Consider the following 18,659-nt stretch of genomic DNA (forward strand, 5'->3'; position numbering starts at 1 on the left):
TTTGCGCATGACGTACGACGTCAAGACACTGCGTACGGCGTTGAGACGCTGCGCACGCCCGTCGAGGCGGTGCGTACGGCGTCGAGGCGGTTGTGGGCCGACAGGCCGTTGCCGCCTGGAATTTTTGAACGGTCAGTTTTTCGGAGCCCCGCGCGATGTCGGGATCAGCTCCGCACAACTCCATACGGCTCCGGCGATCGAAGTGGGACCGGCCCCACAAGTCCGAATGGCTCAAGCGACCACATTAGTTCGCGCTTGCCGCATGGAGTCGCATGCTCGTGGGACAGGCCCTTTAAATTGATACAGCGTGGAAACAGGCCTTTCGGCCCAACTTGCCCACACTAGCCAACAATGTCCCAGCTACACTCACCCCCACCTGCCTGCTTTTGGCCCATATCCCTCCAAACCTGTCCTATCCATGTACCTGCCAACTGCTTCTTAAACGTTGGGATAATCCCTGCGTCAACTGCCTCCTCCGGCAGCTTGCATAATATCATCAAATGTTAACCACAACATTCTTGAGGTGGAGAGCTTTATTTAAAATAAAGGATATAATCTTTAATGCTCTAGTTTAAATTTGCCCCAGAAACAATATCACTAAAACAAATGGTTATTCGATTGGTAATTATGAAACCTTGCTGTGTATAAATGTGCAACAAGGATTTTTTTAAATATTGTGAAAATATAAAAATTGTTCAGCCGCTGTGAAGCCCGAAAATTACTACAGAAATACAAAATCTTATCCTTGAAGTTTAGATGCCATCAACCTAAGTATTTTTATGGTTATGGGAGTTCATTAAATGAGCAGTTTTATGTGGCTTACATTTAAGGCTTTGGAAAAATATACCTAAACTACAAATTGTTTAATGCTCAGAGCATTAATTATGACATTTGTTGATTTAAAAGGAGAATGTTGAAAACATAAAATTTTATAGGATCTGAATTGATCCCATATGTTCCAAATGGATGCTTCCAATTTTCATGTGTGTTGATATGGAGAGGATGTTTCCACTAAGATTGTAAGATCATAAGTGAGAGGAACAGAATTAGGCCATTCGGCCCATCAAGTCCACTCCGCCATTTAATCGTGGCTGATCTATCTCTCCCTCCTAACCCCATTCTCCTGCCTTCTTCCCATAACTCCTGACGACCGTACTAATCAAGAATCTATCTATCTATCTCTGCCTTAAATACAGTATATCCACTGACCTGACCTCCATAACCTTCTGTGGCAAAGAATTCCACACATTCCCCACCACACTAGCGGGAGAGTCTGGGTCATAGCCTCAGAATTAAAGGAGGTACCTTCAGAAATGAGGTGAGGTGGAATTTCTTTAGTCAGAGGGTGGCGGATATGTGGAATTCATTGCCACAGAAGGCTGTGGAGGCCAAGTCGATTAATATGTTTAAGGTGGAGATTGATAGATTTTTGATTAGTTCGGGGGTTATGGGGAAAAGACAGGGCAATGGAGAGGGAAAGATAGATCGTATTCAGGTGATCTACAAAGATGCTGCCTGATCTGCTGAGCTATTCCAACATTTTGTATCCTTTAATGTATTAACCAGCAATCTATAGTTAGGGGCTGCACAGTGGCTCAGCGGTAGAATTATTGTCTAACAGTGCCAGAGACCTGGCTTCTGAAGAAGGGTCTCGATCCAAAACGTCACCTACCCACGTTCTCCAGAGATGCTGCCTGACAAGCCGACAATCTGAAGAAGCCTCTCAACTCTATTCGCCTTCTTCTAAGATGCTGCTTGACCTGCTGAGTTCAGCCCCTGTCCCACGAGAGGAGACCTAAACAGCAACCTCTGGTGACCTTGCCCGACACCCAAAAAGAAATCAAGGTCGAGGTGACCTGCAACCTCCTCCCACCTCCCACACATAGGGTGAAAACCTTCCTCGACTATGAAGAAAATAATAAGATATATTTGGCTTGTACTATTGTAATGTACTGTACTTCTAATAAATAAAATTATATTTAAAAAAAAAAAGACTGAAGAAAACCGGCTTAGACTAGACCTGCGACTAAAAAATGATCGATTGGTAAAACAGCAACCTATTTTTAATCGAGGCAGGTTTTAAACATGATGAAAAAATAGCAGCAACCTAGATGAAGCCTCGACCACGATGAAACCACTTTCGACCATTAGGGAGAGTGACCAAAACCTCCGGTGGCCTCATGGAAACCTTGGGTGGCAGGCAAGGTCACCAGAGGTTGCTGTTTTGGTCTCCTAAGTGGGACGGGCTTTACTGAGCGCACTTTGTGTCCTGTCAATGTGAACCGTTGTGTAAGACGGCAACGAACAAACTTTGCACTAACGGTTTGTAGTCTTTGATTTATCCAGGTGGGGGGGGGGTCGGTTAAGGTACAGCCGCCCGGCTCTGGTGATTGTGGAGGAAAGGGAGGGATTTTACATCGGTAACGCTGTCTCGTTGTGTTTCGCCCGCAGGATCGCCGTACAGGGAAAAGATCACAATCGCCATTCTCCAGCTGCAGGAAGACGGCAAGCTGCACATGATGAAAGAGAAGTGGTGGAGGGGGAATGGCTGTCCGGAGGAAGAAAGCAAAGAGGCCAGTGCTCTAGGAGTCCAGAACATCGGGGGCATCTTTATAGTACTGGCTGCCGGCCTAGTGCTCTCCATCTTTGTAGCCGTCGGTGAATTCCTGTACAAGTCGAAAAAAAACGCACAGCTTGAGAAGGTAAAGGACTTGTCCAGGGCCCCCTTGAGTTACTGGAGATTGTATAATGCAGTCCAGTTGATTTTACAATAGTGCAAATTCTTATTATGTGTGTGTGTATATATAAATATACATATTCTCTCACGAGAGATTTTACTGAGACTTTCAGTGTAGGTTTGCTGAATTTGAACTTTGTACCACTAACAATAGTTAGTGACTTTGTGGAAGCCCACTTTTATTACATCTTCAAGGTGTATAATAGTGATTTTTCTGTTTTAACACAAACGACATCATTCGCTTATTGTGTGAGAAAATATGAGGGAATTAATAAGCGAGTTCGGTATTCCGACTGCGCATGCCCAGGTCATAGGTCACTGGATATAAACATTGGAGGGTGAGGATCTGCTGTGTGTTATATTTGGTTATCAGACCTTTGTTTCAGTGAGTGCTTTATGCTTCGTGCTGCTCCGTGGGATCGGGGTCGGGGTCGTGGTCAGGGTCGGGATAGGCAATCAGTTCCACTGGAGTTGCTTGTAGTCTTCTGGCATCAAAGGCCCTTGCTGGTGAAGGGTGTTGTGACTCAGACGGAGAGGTTTGGTGGCGGCGGGGGCCGAGCGCCGGCCACCGGCGGGGATGCACGCGGGGCACGACCTGAAACGTCACCCATTCCTTTTCACCGGCGAAGCACCCGGCACCGGGAGGGGTGGGCCAGCGGCCGCTGGGTGGGACGGGGGGTGGGGGGGCATGGCCCGCGACGCCGGGTCACAGGCTCGACCCGGGCTGCAGATAAGGCGCGGGTCTGTGCTCGCTCTCCCCGTCTCCCATTGGCATCTGCCCCTCTCTCTTTCTCGCTGTTACACCTGCTCTCCCGCCACCTGGCATCCCCCGTTCCTCAGATTAAATATATTTTTACACATAAATCATGAATAAAGATAAGAATTTACATACAGTTTATGCAACCAGCGCTTCATTCGCTTTTTTGTTTATAGGGAGTGACCTTTGACAAATCCCATGATTCCTTGCGTTTTTCGGAATACCAAACTCGCTTATTCTAATGGTGCATGAATAACTCCGCTCGCAATGCCCTCCATTTTTGTTCTATCTCTCTGAACTTAGAACTGCAAAAAGAAAAACCTTTCCATGTTTACCCTGTTGTATATGGTCTTCGATTCAATAAATGCAATTGTGTTCAGTAGTCATTGGCACTTCAGTGTATTTCAGTGCAGAGGAGGGCCATAAAGAGGTAGCAAATGTCACCCTGTTTAATAAACACAGATAAAAGAAAGCAGAGTGCATGAAAACAGCAGTCATTCAATCCATTTCTCAATTCATGTACATGTTGCCACTGATTCAGTGTATGTCAGATAATATGCTTTGGTAGCTGAATTCATGTTTGTCATTTATAACATTTTTGATTCATGTTGTGTTATTATTTAACCATGAGGCTCCGTCTCCGTTCTGCATCTCCTGAATTTTCCGTTCTAATTAAACACTGTTTTCATCCATAGAGGTGCAATGATTACCATGCCGATCCTAGATGCAATCAAATGTGTAGGAAGGAACTGCAGATGCTGGTATCAACCGAAGAAAGACACATAAAAGCTGGAGTAACTCAACGGGTCAGACATCTTTCATTCATTTGTTCTATATCTCTTGGTATCACTGTCAATATCTCTCGTTTCCCTATCCCCTGTCTCTCAGCCTGAAGCAGGGCGTCGACCCAAAACGTCAGCTATTCCCTCTCTCCAGAGATGCTGCCTGACCCGCTGAGTTACTCCAGCATTTTGTGTCTACCTTTGGTTTAAACCAGCACCTGCAGTTCCTTGCTACACAAACAATGCATAAGATTGTTTCTTAAACACAGGTTAAAATGCGTCGGAAGGAACTGCAGATGCCGATTGAAATCGAAGATAGGCACAAAAAAGCTGGAGTAACTCAGTGGCTCAGACATCTTTCATTAATTTGTTCTCTGTCTCTCGGTATCACTGTCAATATCTCTCGTTTCCCTTTCCCCTGACTCTCAGTCTGAAGAAGGGCATCGACCCGAAACATCACCTATTCGTTTTCTCCAGAGATGCCGCCTGAGCCGCTGAGTTACTCCAGCATTTTGTGTCTATCTGGGTGCAATAAAGTCAGGTCTTGCTCTTTCTCTGGCTGTGACGTTACAGCAAGTAAGAATAATCCTGGGGGCAAACTTTACCCCCTTGACTGCAGATGACAGATTGATCAAACAGTTCCACACTGATCGCCATCATAAACATTTAACATTATGTTGGAGTTAAATTTACTCACAGAGAAAATATGTTCAGTCATTTGAACTGCAATTAATAAGTTTATCCATCCTCATGAAGCCCTAGGCTTTTTAAAGATGTCACAGTGGCGCAGCGGTAGAGTTGCTGCCTTACAGCGCCAGAGACCCAGGTTCGATCCTGACTATGGGTACTGTCTGTACGGAGTTTGTACCCACTCCCCGTGACCTGTGTGGGTTTTCTCCGGGTTTTCTCCCTCGTTCCAAAGACGTACAGTTTTGTTGGTTAATTGGCCTCAGTTAAAACAAATGGTAAATTGTCCCTAGTGCGTAGGATAGTGCTAGTGTATGGGGATCGCTGGTCGGTGCGGACTCAGTGGGCCGAAGGGCCTGTTTCCGTGTTGTACCTCTAAACTAAGATCACAGCTCCAGCAAAGAGGAAACCAAAGGGTGATAGACTGTTGTACTCATTGCACTTCTATTTTTTTCTTCCTGTCATTTTAACTGATTTCTCCTGTTTATATTTGTCATGCAAAACTTACATCTTGTCACGTGTCGACATTTTTTCAGGACTCATTGTGCCTCGGGGGTTAAGTTGCCGGATGGGTGGTTTCTTCGAATCTCATCACCTGAGTGTCCTAATGAGTGGCAGAAGGAGTCACGTACTGATTAGAGAGCAAAGTTGGGGGGCTGAGCCATTGCTGTGCAGTCATTTAACAGGTTACGAGGTTTGACTGATTTACCGTGGCCAACCATGGAAGACGGAATTGTGAAATCCACTGTGTGTGTTGGGGGGGGGGGGTCTTTGGAAAAAAAAAGGTATCGCTTCAATGTTCTTTTCTGTATTCCTTTGCAAGATAATGTACCTGTTCCCTTTGCCAATTTAGACAAGAGGTCGCGGACTGGGAAGTGGGGATTAGTCGAAGTAACTTTTAGCCAGTTTTAACTCAATGGCTTCCATCTGTGCCATAATTCAACAAGTTGAAATCTAGACTTTGGGAATATTGAAATTCATAAGTTCTTAAGTTCTAGGAGCAGAATTATGCTATTCGGCCCATTGAGTCTACTCCGCCATTCAATCATGGCTGATCTAGCTCTCCCTCTCAACCCCATTCTCCTGCCTTCTCCCCATTCACCTCTGACACCCGTAATAATTAAGAATCTGTCAATCTCCGCCTTAAAAATATCGATAGACTTGGCCTCCACAACCGTTCGTGGCAATGAATTTCAGAGATTGACCACCCTCTGACGAAAGAAATTTTAAAGAAATGAAGATTTAAAATTTAAATTTAAAGAAATTGAAGTTCGTCCTTTAATTCTGAGGCTATGATCTCTGGTCCTAGGCTCTCCCACTATTGGAAACATCCTCTCCACATCCACTCTATCCAGGCCTTTCACCATATGGTAAGTTTCAATGAAGTGTCCCCTCATCCTTCTAAACTCCAGCGAGTACAGGCCCGGGGGCTCTGGTCCTAGACGCTCCCTCTAGTGGAAACATGGTCTTCTTTACTCTTCTTTAATTGTGTAATTTTGTTCTCACTGTTTGTGATCTTTGGGAACACCCTGGCTGGCCGGACGTAATAAAATCTAGGCTTGCCAAAGCCGAACCCTTGTTAGTGTATCAGGTGTTGACGGTCCCCTTGACTTGCCCATTCTACTTGATTGAAGTCAATTGGAAGTTCAGAACACCCAGAACCAACATCTAGTACTTGTTTCGATTTTTTTGTTTAGTTTATCGCCACATGTACTGAGCTACAGTGAAATGTTTTTGTTGCATGCTAACCAGTCATCAGAAAGATAATACATGATTACAATCAAGCCATCCACAGTGTACAGATACATGATAAAGGGAATAATGTTTATTGCAAGATAATGTCCAGTAATATCATTGTAAAGATAGTGATGTTGACAGTAGTTCAGGACTGCTCTCTAGTTGTTGATAGGATGGTTCAGTTGCCTGATAACAGCGGGGAAGAACCTGTCCCTGAATCTGGAGGCGTGCGTTATCACACGTCTACACCTCTTGCCTGATGGGAGAGGGGGGAAGAGGAAGTGGCCAGGGTGCGACTCGTCTTTGGTTATGCTGCTGGCCTTGCCGAGGCAGCGTGAGGTGTGGATGGAGTCAATTTAATACTGACACCCGCCAACGAACTTCTAGAGTGGAGAACAGTTTGACATAGAAGTATATAAAATCAGAAAAGTCATAGATATGATAGACATTCAGAACCTTTTCCCCAGGATGAAAGTACATTAAACCCTCACAGCAGAGTTGCGAGGAGATTAAATACTTGATTGTTATATATATATATATATACTAGACCAAGTGCAGACCCGTTGGGTCTGCTCCCCCAACGCACCCGTTCCCTACCCGTAGCCCCCACGGGAGACGTGGTCCTCCAACTCAAGCCGTTGCCGAACATAAGATTCCAGCACTCAGCAGTGCGGCTGTTTTTAAATGGCGTCTTTGAGGCGAGAGGCGGGCGCCAGCAGCCGTTATGGTCGCTGGCCAGCAGGAGGCGACATAATGAGTGAGTGGGGGGGGGGGGTGTATGATTTAATAAAAAAATTAGTACATAAAAAGAAAAAAAGTTTTGAGGAGTGCAAAATCGGATGTAAAGTGAATGAGCTAGCGACATGGAAAAAATGACGGAGTTTAATGACGGAGTGCTGGCGTAGCATGGAATCAAAGGCCGAATGTGGCACCCACAAGACAGCCAGAAACACACACAGCTGGACACGCACACAGTTTTAAATATAGATAGAAGATATATATATATAATATATAATAATTGTGGATGATCAGCCATATATATATATTTATATTTAGTTTTTGTATATGGATTGTTGTTGAATCAAAAGATGTTTTTGGTTATTTTATTTATTTATTTTTAATGTTACTTTAGGTTAATTGGCTTCAGTAAAATTGCATATTGTCCCTAGTGTGTGTGTGTGTGTGTAGGATAGTGCTAGTGTGCGGGAATCGCTGGTCGGCAAGGACTTAGTGGGCCGAAGAGCCTGTTTCTGTGCTGTGGAATCTGTGGAATTCTCTGACTCAGAGGGCTGTGGAGATCGGTTCTCTGAATGCGTTCAAGAGATAGTTAGATAGAGCTCTTAGACATAGTGGAGTCAGGGGATATGGGGAGAAGGCAGGAACGGGGTACTGATTGTGGATGATCATCCATGATCACAGTGAATCACAGCTGGCTCAAAGGGCTGAATGGCCCACTCCTGCACCTATTGTCTATTGTCATTACTATGTGAATACAATTGATTGTCCTATTGCAGGAGTTCCCAACCTTTTTCATCCCGTTTACCCCTGGCAACTTTAATAGCACATCACAATATTATCTCACTTATTTATGAACAGATACTGGTATACCAGAACCAAACACAGTCAGTCAATGAGAAAAAATATGTGCCAATCCAGAATCAACAAATTTACCCCCCAGGTAGGCAAAATTTACCCCTTGGGGGTAAATTCACCCCAGGTTGGCAACCCTTGCCCTATTGCCATCCTAAAACACCTGCAGAACCCAGAAGGTGGTGGTGGTGACAGCACTTGTGATGAGAAACAGTGACGATGTTTTAGGGTCAGTCACCTTAAATCAAAACTAAGACAAATCAGAAATCACACCTATGGCAGTGATAGATAGATTCTTGATTAGTACGGGTGTCAGGGGTTATGGGGAGAAGGCAGGAGAATAGGGTTAAGAGGGAGAGATAGATCAGCCATGGCCTAATTCTGCCCCTATCACTTATGAACGCCGATTTAAAGTCCTCACAGAAGCTGCTTGACTTACTTTAAAGGTCTTTATTCCTCGGAGTGCAGAAAGTTGAACACCTTATAGAGGTGTATGAAATCACGAGGAGAATAGCACAGAGTATTTTACCCAGAGTACGGGAATCAGAGGACACAGGTTTAAGGTGAGAGGGGAAAGATTCTATAGGGGGACATCTATGTCGCACAGAGTGTGGTGAGTATATGGAGCGAGCTGCCAGAGGAGATAGTTCAGGCAGGTACTACAACAACCTTTAAAAAGAGATATGGACAGCAACATGGCTAGGAAATAGTTAAAGATGTGGCCAAATGCCTGCAGGAGCGGCCCAGTGTAGATGGGGCATCGTGGTTTGCAAGAGCAAGTTGTGCCAAAGGGCCTGTTTCCATGCTGTATGGCACCATGAATCTGTTGAGTATTTCCAGCTATTCTCTCATGGTATCATTCATTCCCATAGCTTCTTGCAGTTTGTGCAGGGCACATTATTTTAAAATAATCCCGCTGCTTTTGTTTGATGGGAAGAAACGTACTAAATATTTTATCGAGATGTAAAGGACTGCAGATGCTAGAATCTTGAGCAAAAACACAAAGTGCTGGAGTAACTCAGCGGGGCAAGCAGCATTTCTGGAGGCCATGGATAAGTGACGTTTCGGGTCGGGAACATCATAATAGGCGACGTTTCGTAAGTTCATAAGTGATAGCAGAATTAGGCCATCGAGTCGACACTGCCATTCAATCATGGCTGATCTATCTTTGCCTCTTAACCCCATTCTCCTGCCTTCTCTCCATAACCCCTGACACCCATACTAACCAAAAATGCATCTATCGCTACCTTCAAAATATTCATTGACTTGGCCTCCATAGTCTTCTGTGGCAAAGAATTCCACAGATTCACCTCCCTCTGACCAAAAAAATTCCTCCTCATCTCCTCCCGAAAGTAACATCCTTTAATTCTGAGACTATGACCTCCGGTCCTAGACTCTCCCAATAGTGGAAACATCCTCTCCACGTCCACTCTCTCCAGGTCTGGACCTTCATGGATAGGCAACGTTTCAGGTCATGACACGTCTGAAGGGTCCCAACCCGAAACATCTCCGATTCATGTCCTTCAGAAATGGTGCCTGACTCGCCGAGTTCCTCCTGCACTTTGTGTTCTATACAAAATGTATTTTGTGTTCAATCTTTTGCCAAGATTGATAGGGTGATAAGGAAAAGGGATCTAAACTAACATGTAAATTCGCTTAAGATAGACACAAAATGTTGGAGTAACTCAGCGGGACCGGCAGCATCTCTGGGTAGAGGTAACGGGCGATGGTTTGGGTCGAGACCTTTCTTCAGACTGAGGGTCATAGAAACATAGAATATAGGTGCAGGAGGAGGCCATTCGGCCCTTCGAGCCAGCACCGCCATTCATTGTGATCATGGCTGATCATCCACAATCAGTAACCCGTGCCTGCCTTCTCCCCATATCCCTTGACTCCACCAGCCCCTAGAGCTCTATCTAACTCTTACACTTTTAAATTCATCCAGTGAATCGGCCTCCACTGCCCTCTGTGGCAGAGAATTCCACAAATTCACAACTCTCTGGGTGAAAAAGTTTTTTTCTCATCTCAGATTTAAATGGCCTCCCCTTTATTCTTAGACTGCGGCCCTTGGTTCTGGACTCCCCCAACATTGGGGACATTTTCCCTGCATCTAGCTTGCCCAGTCCTTTTATAATTTTATTTCTGTGAAAAACCTAGAAGTCCCCGGTTCCTCTGAGGGTCCTTCTATCCAGAGACGCTGCCTGTCCCGCAGGGGATATGGGCTCTTAAAAACAGGGCTCTTAAAAATAGCGGAGTCAGGAGATATTTAAAATGATGAGAGGGATAGACAGAGTTGACGTGGATAAGCTTTTCACATTGAGAGTAGGGACGATTCAAACAAGCGGACATGACTTGAGAATTAAAGGGACAGAAGTTTAGGGGTAACATGAGGAGGAACTTCTTTACTCAGAGAGTGGTAGCTGTGTGGAATGAGCTTCCAGTGGAAGTGGTGGAGGCAGGTTCGATTTTATCATTTAAAAATAAATTGGATAGGTATATGGACGGGAAAGGAATGGAGGGTTATGGTCTGAGTGCAGGTAGATGGGACTAGGGGAGAATAAGTGTTCGGCACGGACTAGAAGGGCCGAGATGGCCTGTTTCCGTGCTGTAATTGTTATATGGTTATATGGGGAGAAGGCAGGAACGGGGTATTGATTGGGGATGATCAGCCATGATCACATTGAATGGCGGTGCTGGCTCAAAGTGCTGAATGGCCTACTCCTGCACCTATTGTCTATTGTCTGTTGAGTTACTCTGACATTTTGTGTCTATCTTCGGTGTTTAAGCCAGCACCTGCAGTTCCTTCCCACACAGGTTGAAATTGCTGTCTCTTCAAAGCGTCTCATTTTCAGTCTTTAATCTTTCCCCCCCGCAGAGGTCCTTCTGTAGCGCCATGGTTGAGGAGCTCAGGTTGTCCCTGAAGTGCCAGCGGCGACTGAAGCACAGACCCCAGCCACCGGTCATAGCGAAGACGGAAGAGGTGATCAACATGCATACGTTCAACGACAGGAGGTTGCCCGGCAAGGAGACGATGGCATGAAGTGTCGAGAGTCCACACCCAGCACAAACAGTGATCTTTGTTCCCAATGACCTGCAAGAGTGTTTCCTGTGGAAATATGCAAACCGTGCCGAACAAGCGAGTTACCTCAAGTTGCCGCGTCGAGAAACAAACAAGTAAAATAAGAGACCTACCACATGACAAACAGGGTGATCAAAGCCAGGGTGATCCTGAAACCTTGTGAAGGACCAAAACTTGCAAATAAAATAAAGACTTCTTTTTTTCCCCTTCTTCCTTTCCACTTCATCAGTGATAGGAGCAGAATCAGGCCGTTCGGCCCATCAAGTCTACTCCACCATTCAATCATGGCTGATCTATCTCTCCCTCCTAACCCCATTCTCCTGCCTTCTCCCCATAACCCCTGACACCCGTCTCATCCCATCTCTCCCTCCCCCCCCCCCCCTCCACCCCGCGCCCCGTACAGGTTAATAAATTGTGATGGGAATGGAAAAGAGGGAATTTAAAAAAAAACCTAGGAAAGAAAACGGGAACTGACGTGGAGCTTTAGCTGAAGTACGGCGGTGCTGATATAATGTGCAGTCGCCGTAGCAGAGGGCCACTCAGAATTATGGAGGGCAAAGGTGACAGAGAACCTTGGAAACACGGCGAAAACCTTCTTGTGATTGCCCAAGTGTTTCCAGGCAACGCAAGGCAATAAACGTTTTCTGTCGGCTATTCGTTTTTCTTTCTCAAGAAACAAAACAAGGATCGGACTGCGACGAAACCCTCCAAAACGTAGAGCGACCATTAGTCGATTAACCTTGTTAAACAATGAGTGGGTTGTGAAGTACTTCTCCCAGGCTTGGACCATGAGGTAGGGTTTAATGTTCCGGTTTGCATACCTCGTTGTGGTAACCAGATGAATGTGTGTTTCTTCTCTCCCCTCCCCCCTGGCTTGTCGGAAGCAGCCCTTTCAAGTTGTGTCACCCACCTGTGTCCACATCAAGCCGAAGTGATTTTGACATCAGACCTCTCGACTTGGGTTGAATCTGCCAAGATTAATATGGATATAGGATTGTTCATCGACATGACCCACCCTCCCCCCCCCCCCCCCCCCCCCCCCCACCTCTCCATGGTAATACTACTGCAGGAGACTATTTTGTAGAATGCACTAAATCTCAAATCACCACTGCTACGACCTCCTTGTGGGCAGTTTTTCAAGATGTTCATGTTTATTTGTGGAAATGCAAGATTTATATGAAAATAGTTTTTGTATGGAATTTTTGTAATAATTTTTATCAAAAAAAATGAACACTCGGGCACTAAATCTCAATGGGTTTCCAATAGGCTGATAGCATACAGTGATGAACTATTGTGTGTAATAAAAAAGGCAATGTCTTGGCCATATCTTGTGATAATAAATGAAGTCCACACTGTGTATTGTCTGGAGTTTATGCACAAAGAGACAAGCGATGGAATAGACCAAAAGAAAAAAAGATATCTGAAGATTTCACACTCATTGGTTTACACAGGGTGGTTGGCGCCCAATTACAGTGTGCTTTGCTTGGGCAGCTTACAACCCAGCTTTGTGAAGAAGGGTCTCGACCCGATTACATTTCTCCAGAGGTGCTGTCTGACCCGCTGAGTTATGCCCCTGTCCCACTTAGGAACACTGAACGGAAACCTCTGGAGACTTTGCGCCCCACCCAAGGTTTCCGTGCGGTTCCCGGAGGTTGCAGGTGGTTGCCGGAGGTTGCAGGTAGTGGAAGCAGGTAGGGAGACTGACAAAAACCTCCGGGAACCTCACGGAAACCTTGGGTGGGGCGCAAAGTCTCCAGCGGTTTCCGTTCAGGTTTCCTAAGTGGGATAGGGGCTTTACTCCAGCTTTTTATGTCTATGAATATTGACTTCTCTAACTTCAAGTAACCCTTGCTTTCCCCCCTCTCTCCGTCCCTCCCCCATCCTAGTTCTCCGATTAGTCTGACTGTCCTCCTGATTAAATTTTATCTTTGTATGCCTCGTTGTCAACTTCCACACAGCTAACAATAATCTAGTCAACATTTTCCTTCATCTTCGTTCCCCTTTGATGTCTCGTTTTCGCACCTTACCCATCCATATCTCTATGTCTCCCTCTCCCCTGACTCCCAGTGTGAAGAAGGGGTCTCGACCCGAAACAACACCCATGCCTTCAGTGAAGTGACACTCCAGCATGTTGTGTCTATCTTTGGAAGTGTGTCTTATCTCTTTTTTCTCCTGATGTTATTGGGGAAATATTCTGAAAGAAATTCAGTGAGTAGTACAGAGTAGAAAAATATAGTGTTTATCCACATGCTGACGAACGGTGTGAAGTAGATCAAATTGTGTTTGATGTAATCGCAGCGAGTAATGTGAGAAAAAACATAGGGAAAGTGAATACATTTCATGTCTCTGACATCAAAGAATGCTGGACATATTGGAAAAACAGTGGAAACGGGTAAAAATAAACTATTCAATATTTCACACTAAATATTTTGCACTGGCTGTTTGGTGCTCAATAAAAGCGTGTTTTCTCCTGATATTATTGTGCAAATATTCTTAAAGAAAATTCTCCAAGTATTAAAGATTCCCTTTAAAAATCGAGCGGCATGGTGGTGTAGCGGGAGGAGCTACTGCCTTACACCGCCAAAGACCGGGTTCAATCCTGACTACGGGTGCTGTCTGTACGGAGTTTGCACGTTCTCCCCGTGACCTGCGTGGGGTTTCTCCGAGATCTCCGGTTTCCTCACACACTCCAAAGACGTGCAGGTTTGTGGGTTAATTGGCTTGGTATAAATGTAATAAAATGTCCCTCGTGTGTGTGTAGGATAGTGTCAGTGTGCGGGGATCGGTGGGCGGAGGGACCTGTTTCCGCGCAGTATCTCTAAACTAAACTAAATTAAAACGAAAAACTAGTGCAGAGAAAAAAAGCTGGTGTTTTTCCACTTGCTGATCAACAGTGTGAAATAGATCGATTTGTGTTCAATGTCATCGCATCAAGAAATTTCAGAAAAAAGATAGGAAAAACATATAAATTTCATGTCCCTAAAATCAGAGAAGGCTGGACATTTTCTCTCTTTTCTTTAACAATGGCTACAGATTCCTCCCTTTTGCCCCCCCCCCCCCCCCCCCCCCCCCCACATCCCCATGGTATGGTACTTTATTTGTGTCACAGAAGAGCAGGGAGGTTCTACTGCAGTTGTACAGGGTCTTGGTGAGACCACACCTGGAGTATTGCGTACAGTTTTGGTCTCCCAATCTGAGGAAAGACATTCTTGCCGTAGAGGGAGTACAGAGAAGGTTCACCAGACTGATTCCTGGGATGTCAGGACTTTCATATGAAGAAAGACTGGATAAACTCGGCTTGTACACGCTGGAATTCAGAAGATTGAGGGGGGATCTTATAGAAACTTACAAAATTCTTAAGGGGTTGGACAGGCTGGATGCAGGAAGATTATTCCCGATGTTGGGGAAGTCCAGAACTAGGGGTCACAGTTTAAGGATAAGAGCGAAGTCTTTTAGGACTGAGATGAGAAAATCATTTTTTACACAGAGAGTGGTGAATCTGTGGAATTCTCTGCCACAGAAGGTAGTTGAGGCCAGTTCATTGGCTATATTTAAGAGGGAGTTAGATGTGGCCCTTGTGGCTAAAGGGATCAGGGGGTATGGAGAGAAGGCAGGGATGGGATACTGAGTTGGATGATCAGCCATGATCATATCAAATGGCGGTGCAGGCTCGAAGGGCCGAATGGCCTACTCCTGCACCTATTTTCTATGTTCCTATGTTTCTATACTACGGTACAGTGAAATTCATTTTTGTACAGTCCACTACAAGTATCAGGATACATAAGCACTCAGATACATGTTAAATAAGCATCTCAACTTTTTGTACAGCAAGTGTACAAAAAGTTCCAGGTGAGGCAGAGGTTCACCTGCACCTCCTCCAACCACTGCTTCAACCGCATCCGCTGCTCCAGGTGTCAACTTCTCCACATCGGTGAGACCAGGCACAGTCTCGGCGATCGTCTTTCCCAACACCTCCGCTCAGTTCGCACTAACCTACCTGATCTCCCGGTGGCCCAGCAGTTCAATCCCCCTCACATTCTGTATCTGACCTTTCTGTACTGGGCCTCCTCCATTGCCAGAGTGAGGCCCAGTGCAAATTGGAGGAACAACACTTCGTATTTTGCTTAGGTAGTTTACACCCCAGCGGTATAAACATTGACTTCTCCAATTTCAGATAGTCCTTGCTTTCTCCCTCCTCCCCCTTCTCAGCTCTCCCACAAGCCCACTGTCTCCGCCTCTTCCTTTCATTTTCCCGTCCCCCCCCCCCCGCCATAAGTCTGAAGAAGGGTCTCAGCCCGAAACATCACCTATTCCTTCTCTCCATAGATGCTTCCTCACCCGCTGAGTTACTCCAGCATTTTTGTCTACTTTCGATTTTTGCAGCATCTGCAGTTCTCTCTTGAACAGTGTACAGCAGTAGTACACTGAGACAGTGGTTTTGGCAAATTATCCCAGGAATTAGTAGGTTAACCTATGATGAGCGTTTGTCAGCACTGGGCCTGCACTCGCAGGAGTTTAGAAGAATGAGGGGGGACCTCATTGAAGCACATACAGAATAGTGAAAGGCTTGGATAGAGTGGTACTGGAGAGGATGTTACCAATAGTGGGAGAGTCTAGAACTAGAGGTCATAGCCTCAGAATTAAAGGACGTTATTTTAGGAGGGGGATGAGGAGAAATTCCTTTAGTCGGAGGGTGGTAAATCTGTGGAATTCTTTGAAACAGAAGGCCGTGGAGGCCGTCAATGGATATTTTTAAGGCAGAGGTAGATAGATTCTTGATTTGTAGAGGTGTCGGAGGTTATGGGGAGAAGGCAGGAGAATGGGTTTAGGAGGGAGAGATAGATCAGCCATGATTGAGTGGCAGAGTAGATGGTGGGCCGAAAGGCCTAATTCTACTGCTATTCCTTATGACCTTATGAGTGCGAAGAACCTCCATTGCAAATAGATGCTAATGGCCAGAAATGGGCATGTAGGAAACATGCGGTACCCTAATTGGGCTGTTATTGACCCTGTTCTTCTGACGTGTGGTAGCTTAGGCTGCATCGTTAAGTATTATATTCGGCTTACTGGTTGTAGTAATTGAAAGTTCAGAGGGCTGAGTTTACATAGAAACATAGAAAATGTGTGCAGGAGTAGGCCATTTGGCCCTTCGAGCCAGCACCGCCATTCAACATGATCATGGCTGATCATCCACAATCAGTACCCCGTTCCTGCTTTCTCCCCATATCACTTGATTCGTTAGCCCCAAGAGCTTAATACAACTCTCGCTTGAAAATATCCAGTGAATTGACCTCCATTGCCTTCTGTGGCAGAGAATTTTACAGATTCACAACTCTCTGGGTGAAAAGGTTTTTCCTCATCTCAGTCCTAAAAAGCCTACCCCTTATTCCTAAACTGAGTTTACCAATAATGCTGGATCAATTTCATCTTCACTGCTAGGCATTTCAATCCTATTCCTTGTTTGCTATATTGTAAAGTGGTTGTATTTTGCATTCTACGATCGGCACAGTGGCGCAGCGGTAGAGTTGCTGCCTTACAGCATCAGAGACACGGGTTCGATCCTGACCACGGGTGCTGTCTGTGCGGAGTTTGTACGTTATCCCCGTGACCTGTGTGGGTTTTCTCCGGGTGCACTGGTTTCCTCCCACATTCCAAAGACGTATAGGTATGTAGGTTAATTGGCTTTGTAAAATTGTAAATTGTCCCTAGTGTGTGTAGGATAGTGTTATGGGCCTGTCTCACTTTCACGACCTAATTCACAAACATATTTTACTCGTGGACATTTTTCATCATGTTGAGAAAACGCCCCGACCTACTTGATGCCACGAGTACCTACGACTAGCATCACGACCTGCTACGACCTCCTATGACTCCTATGACCTCGTGATGACCATGCTGCGAGTATGAGTCAAGGGCAAACTCGGCAGAGGTCATGAATTAGGTCGTGAAAGTGGGACAGGCCCTTTAGTATGCGGGGCCTGTTTCCACACTGTACATCCTTGCCACGGGTGCTGTTTGCAAGGAGTTTGTACGTTCTCCCTGCGACCATATGGATTTTCTCCGGGTACTCCACTGCTTAGTAATGAAGAATAATCCCAAAATCAAAGCATTGCAGTAAAATATGACCAGAAAGCAGTTCGGTGACTTGGAAAGTGAACTATAGTTGCCATTCTTGATTCAGTAGTTACCTCTCCTCCATCCATTCCTGTAAATGTTTTCCTTGTCACACTCCATCAAAGGTGAGGCACCACAAGACATCCATCAGTGTGGACATGCATGCTCTGGCATGTGAACAAACATGGCAATAAATATTTTATTTAACAAGAGAGGAAAAAAAACTAGCTTGCAGAGAATTGGAAATGATACAATGGCATAAGAACTGAACGACAGATAAATATTACTGGGCAAGAAACATACAACAATTATTCAGTTTAAACTCTCTGTTCTCTGGATGCTTTCAAGAGAGAGCTAGATAGGGCTCTTAAAATTAGCAGAGTCAGGGGATATGGGGAGAAGGCAGGACCGGGGTACTGATTGGGGATGATCAGCCATGATCACATTGAATGGCGGTGCTGGCTCAAAGGGCCGAATGGCCTACTCCTGCACCTATTGTCTATTGTAAATGAAAGTTGGCCAAGTTAGAAATAAATAATCTTCCGTATATGCCCATTCATTTGATTTCCAAGCAGTCATAGTGTTCAAAGTCACAGATTTATTTAAAAAAAGTTGTGGGTGGCACAGCGGTAGAGTTGCTGCCTTACAGCGCCAGAGACCTGGGTCGATCCTGGCATGGGTGCTGTCTGTACGGAGTTTGTACGTTCTCCCTGTGACCGCGTGGGTTTTCTCCGGGTCCTCTGGTTTCCTCCTACACTCCAAAGACGTGTGGGTTAATTGACTTTTGTAAGTTGTCCCTAGTGTGTGTAGGATAGAACTTGTGTACCGGTAATCGTTGGTTTGTGCAGACTCAGCAGGCTGAAGGGCCTGTTTCCGTGCTGTATCACTCAGTTAAACTAAAGTTTCCTGGCCTTCACAAGGAACCGCAGATGCTGGTTTAGAAAAAAAAGTCACAAAATGTTGTAGTAACTTAGCAGATCAGGCAGTATCTCTGGAGAACATGGATAGGTTGACATCACTGGAGAACACAGATAACATCTTTACACATTCTCCGGAGATGCTGACTGACGCGCTGAGTGTCCCAGGGAGCGGCGTGAGTGTCGCGGGGAAAACGCGGGCCCCATCCACCCGCCGAACAACCGCTGGCACCGCCACCGACGACTGGAACGACCGACG

General features: G+C 45.5%; 1 protein-coding gene across 2 annotated transcripts in view; it reads left to right on the forward strand.

Annotated features, from left to right (window-relative positions):
* grik2 (glutamate ionotropic receptor kainate type subunit 2) overlaps positions 1–11,466 on the forward strand; it is a 495,196-nt gene extending 483,730 nt beyond the window's left edge. The window contains exons 16-17 of one of the 2 annotated variants that reach the window (XM_033021917.1): positions 2,452–2,702; positions 11,166–11,466. In XM_033021917.1, coding sequence (XP_032877808.1) covers positions 2,452–2,702; positions 11,166–11,330 — 416 coding nt within the window. In that variant the 3' untranslated portion in view covers positions 11,331–11,466. Of the gene's footprint in view, positions 1–2,451; positions 2,703–4,189; positions 4,473–11,165 lie in introns of those variants that run through there. The other variant, XM_033021916.1, reaches the window with a different exon arrangement.
* Positions 11,467–18,659: the final 7,193 nt, after the last annotated feature.

The sequence above is a fragment of the Amblyraja radiata genome, chromosome 5 (genome assembly GCF_010909765.2).
Source record: "Amblyraja radiata isolate CabotCenter1 chromosome 5, sAmbRad1.1.pri, whole genome shotgun sequence".
NCBI classification, from domain to species: domain Eukaryota; kingdom Metazoa; phylum Chordata; class Chondrichthyes; order Rajiformes; family Rajidae; genus Amblyraja; species Amblyraja radiata.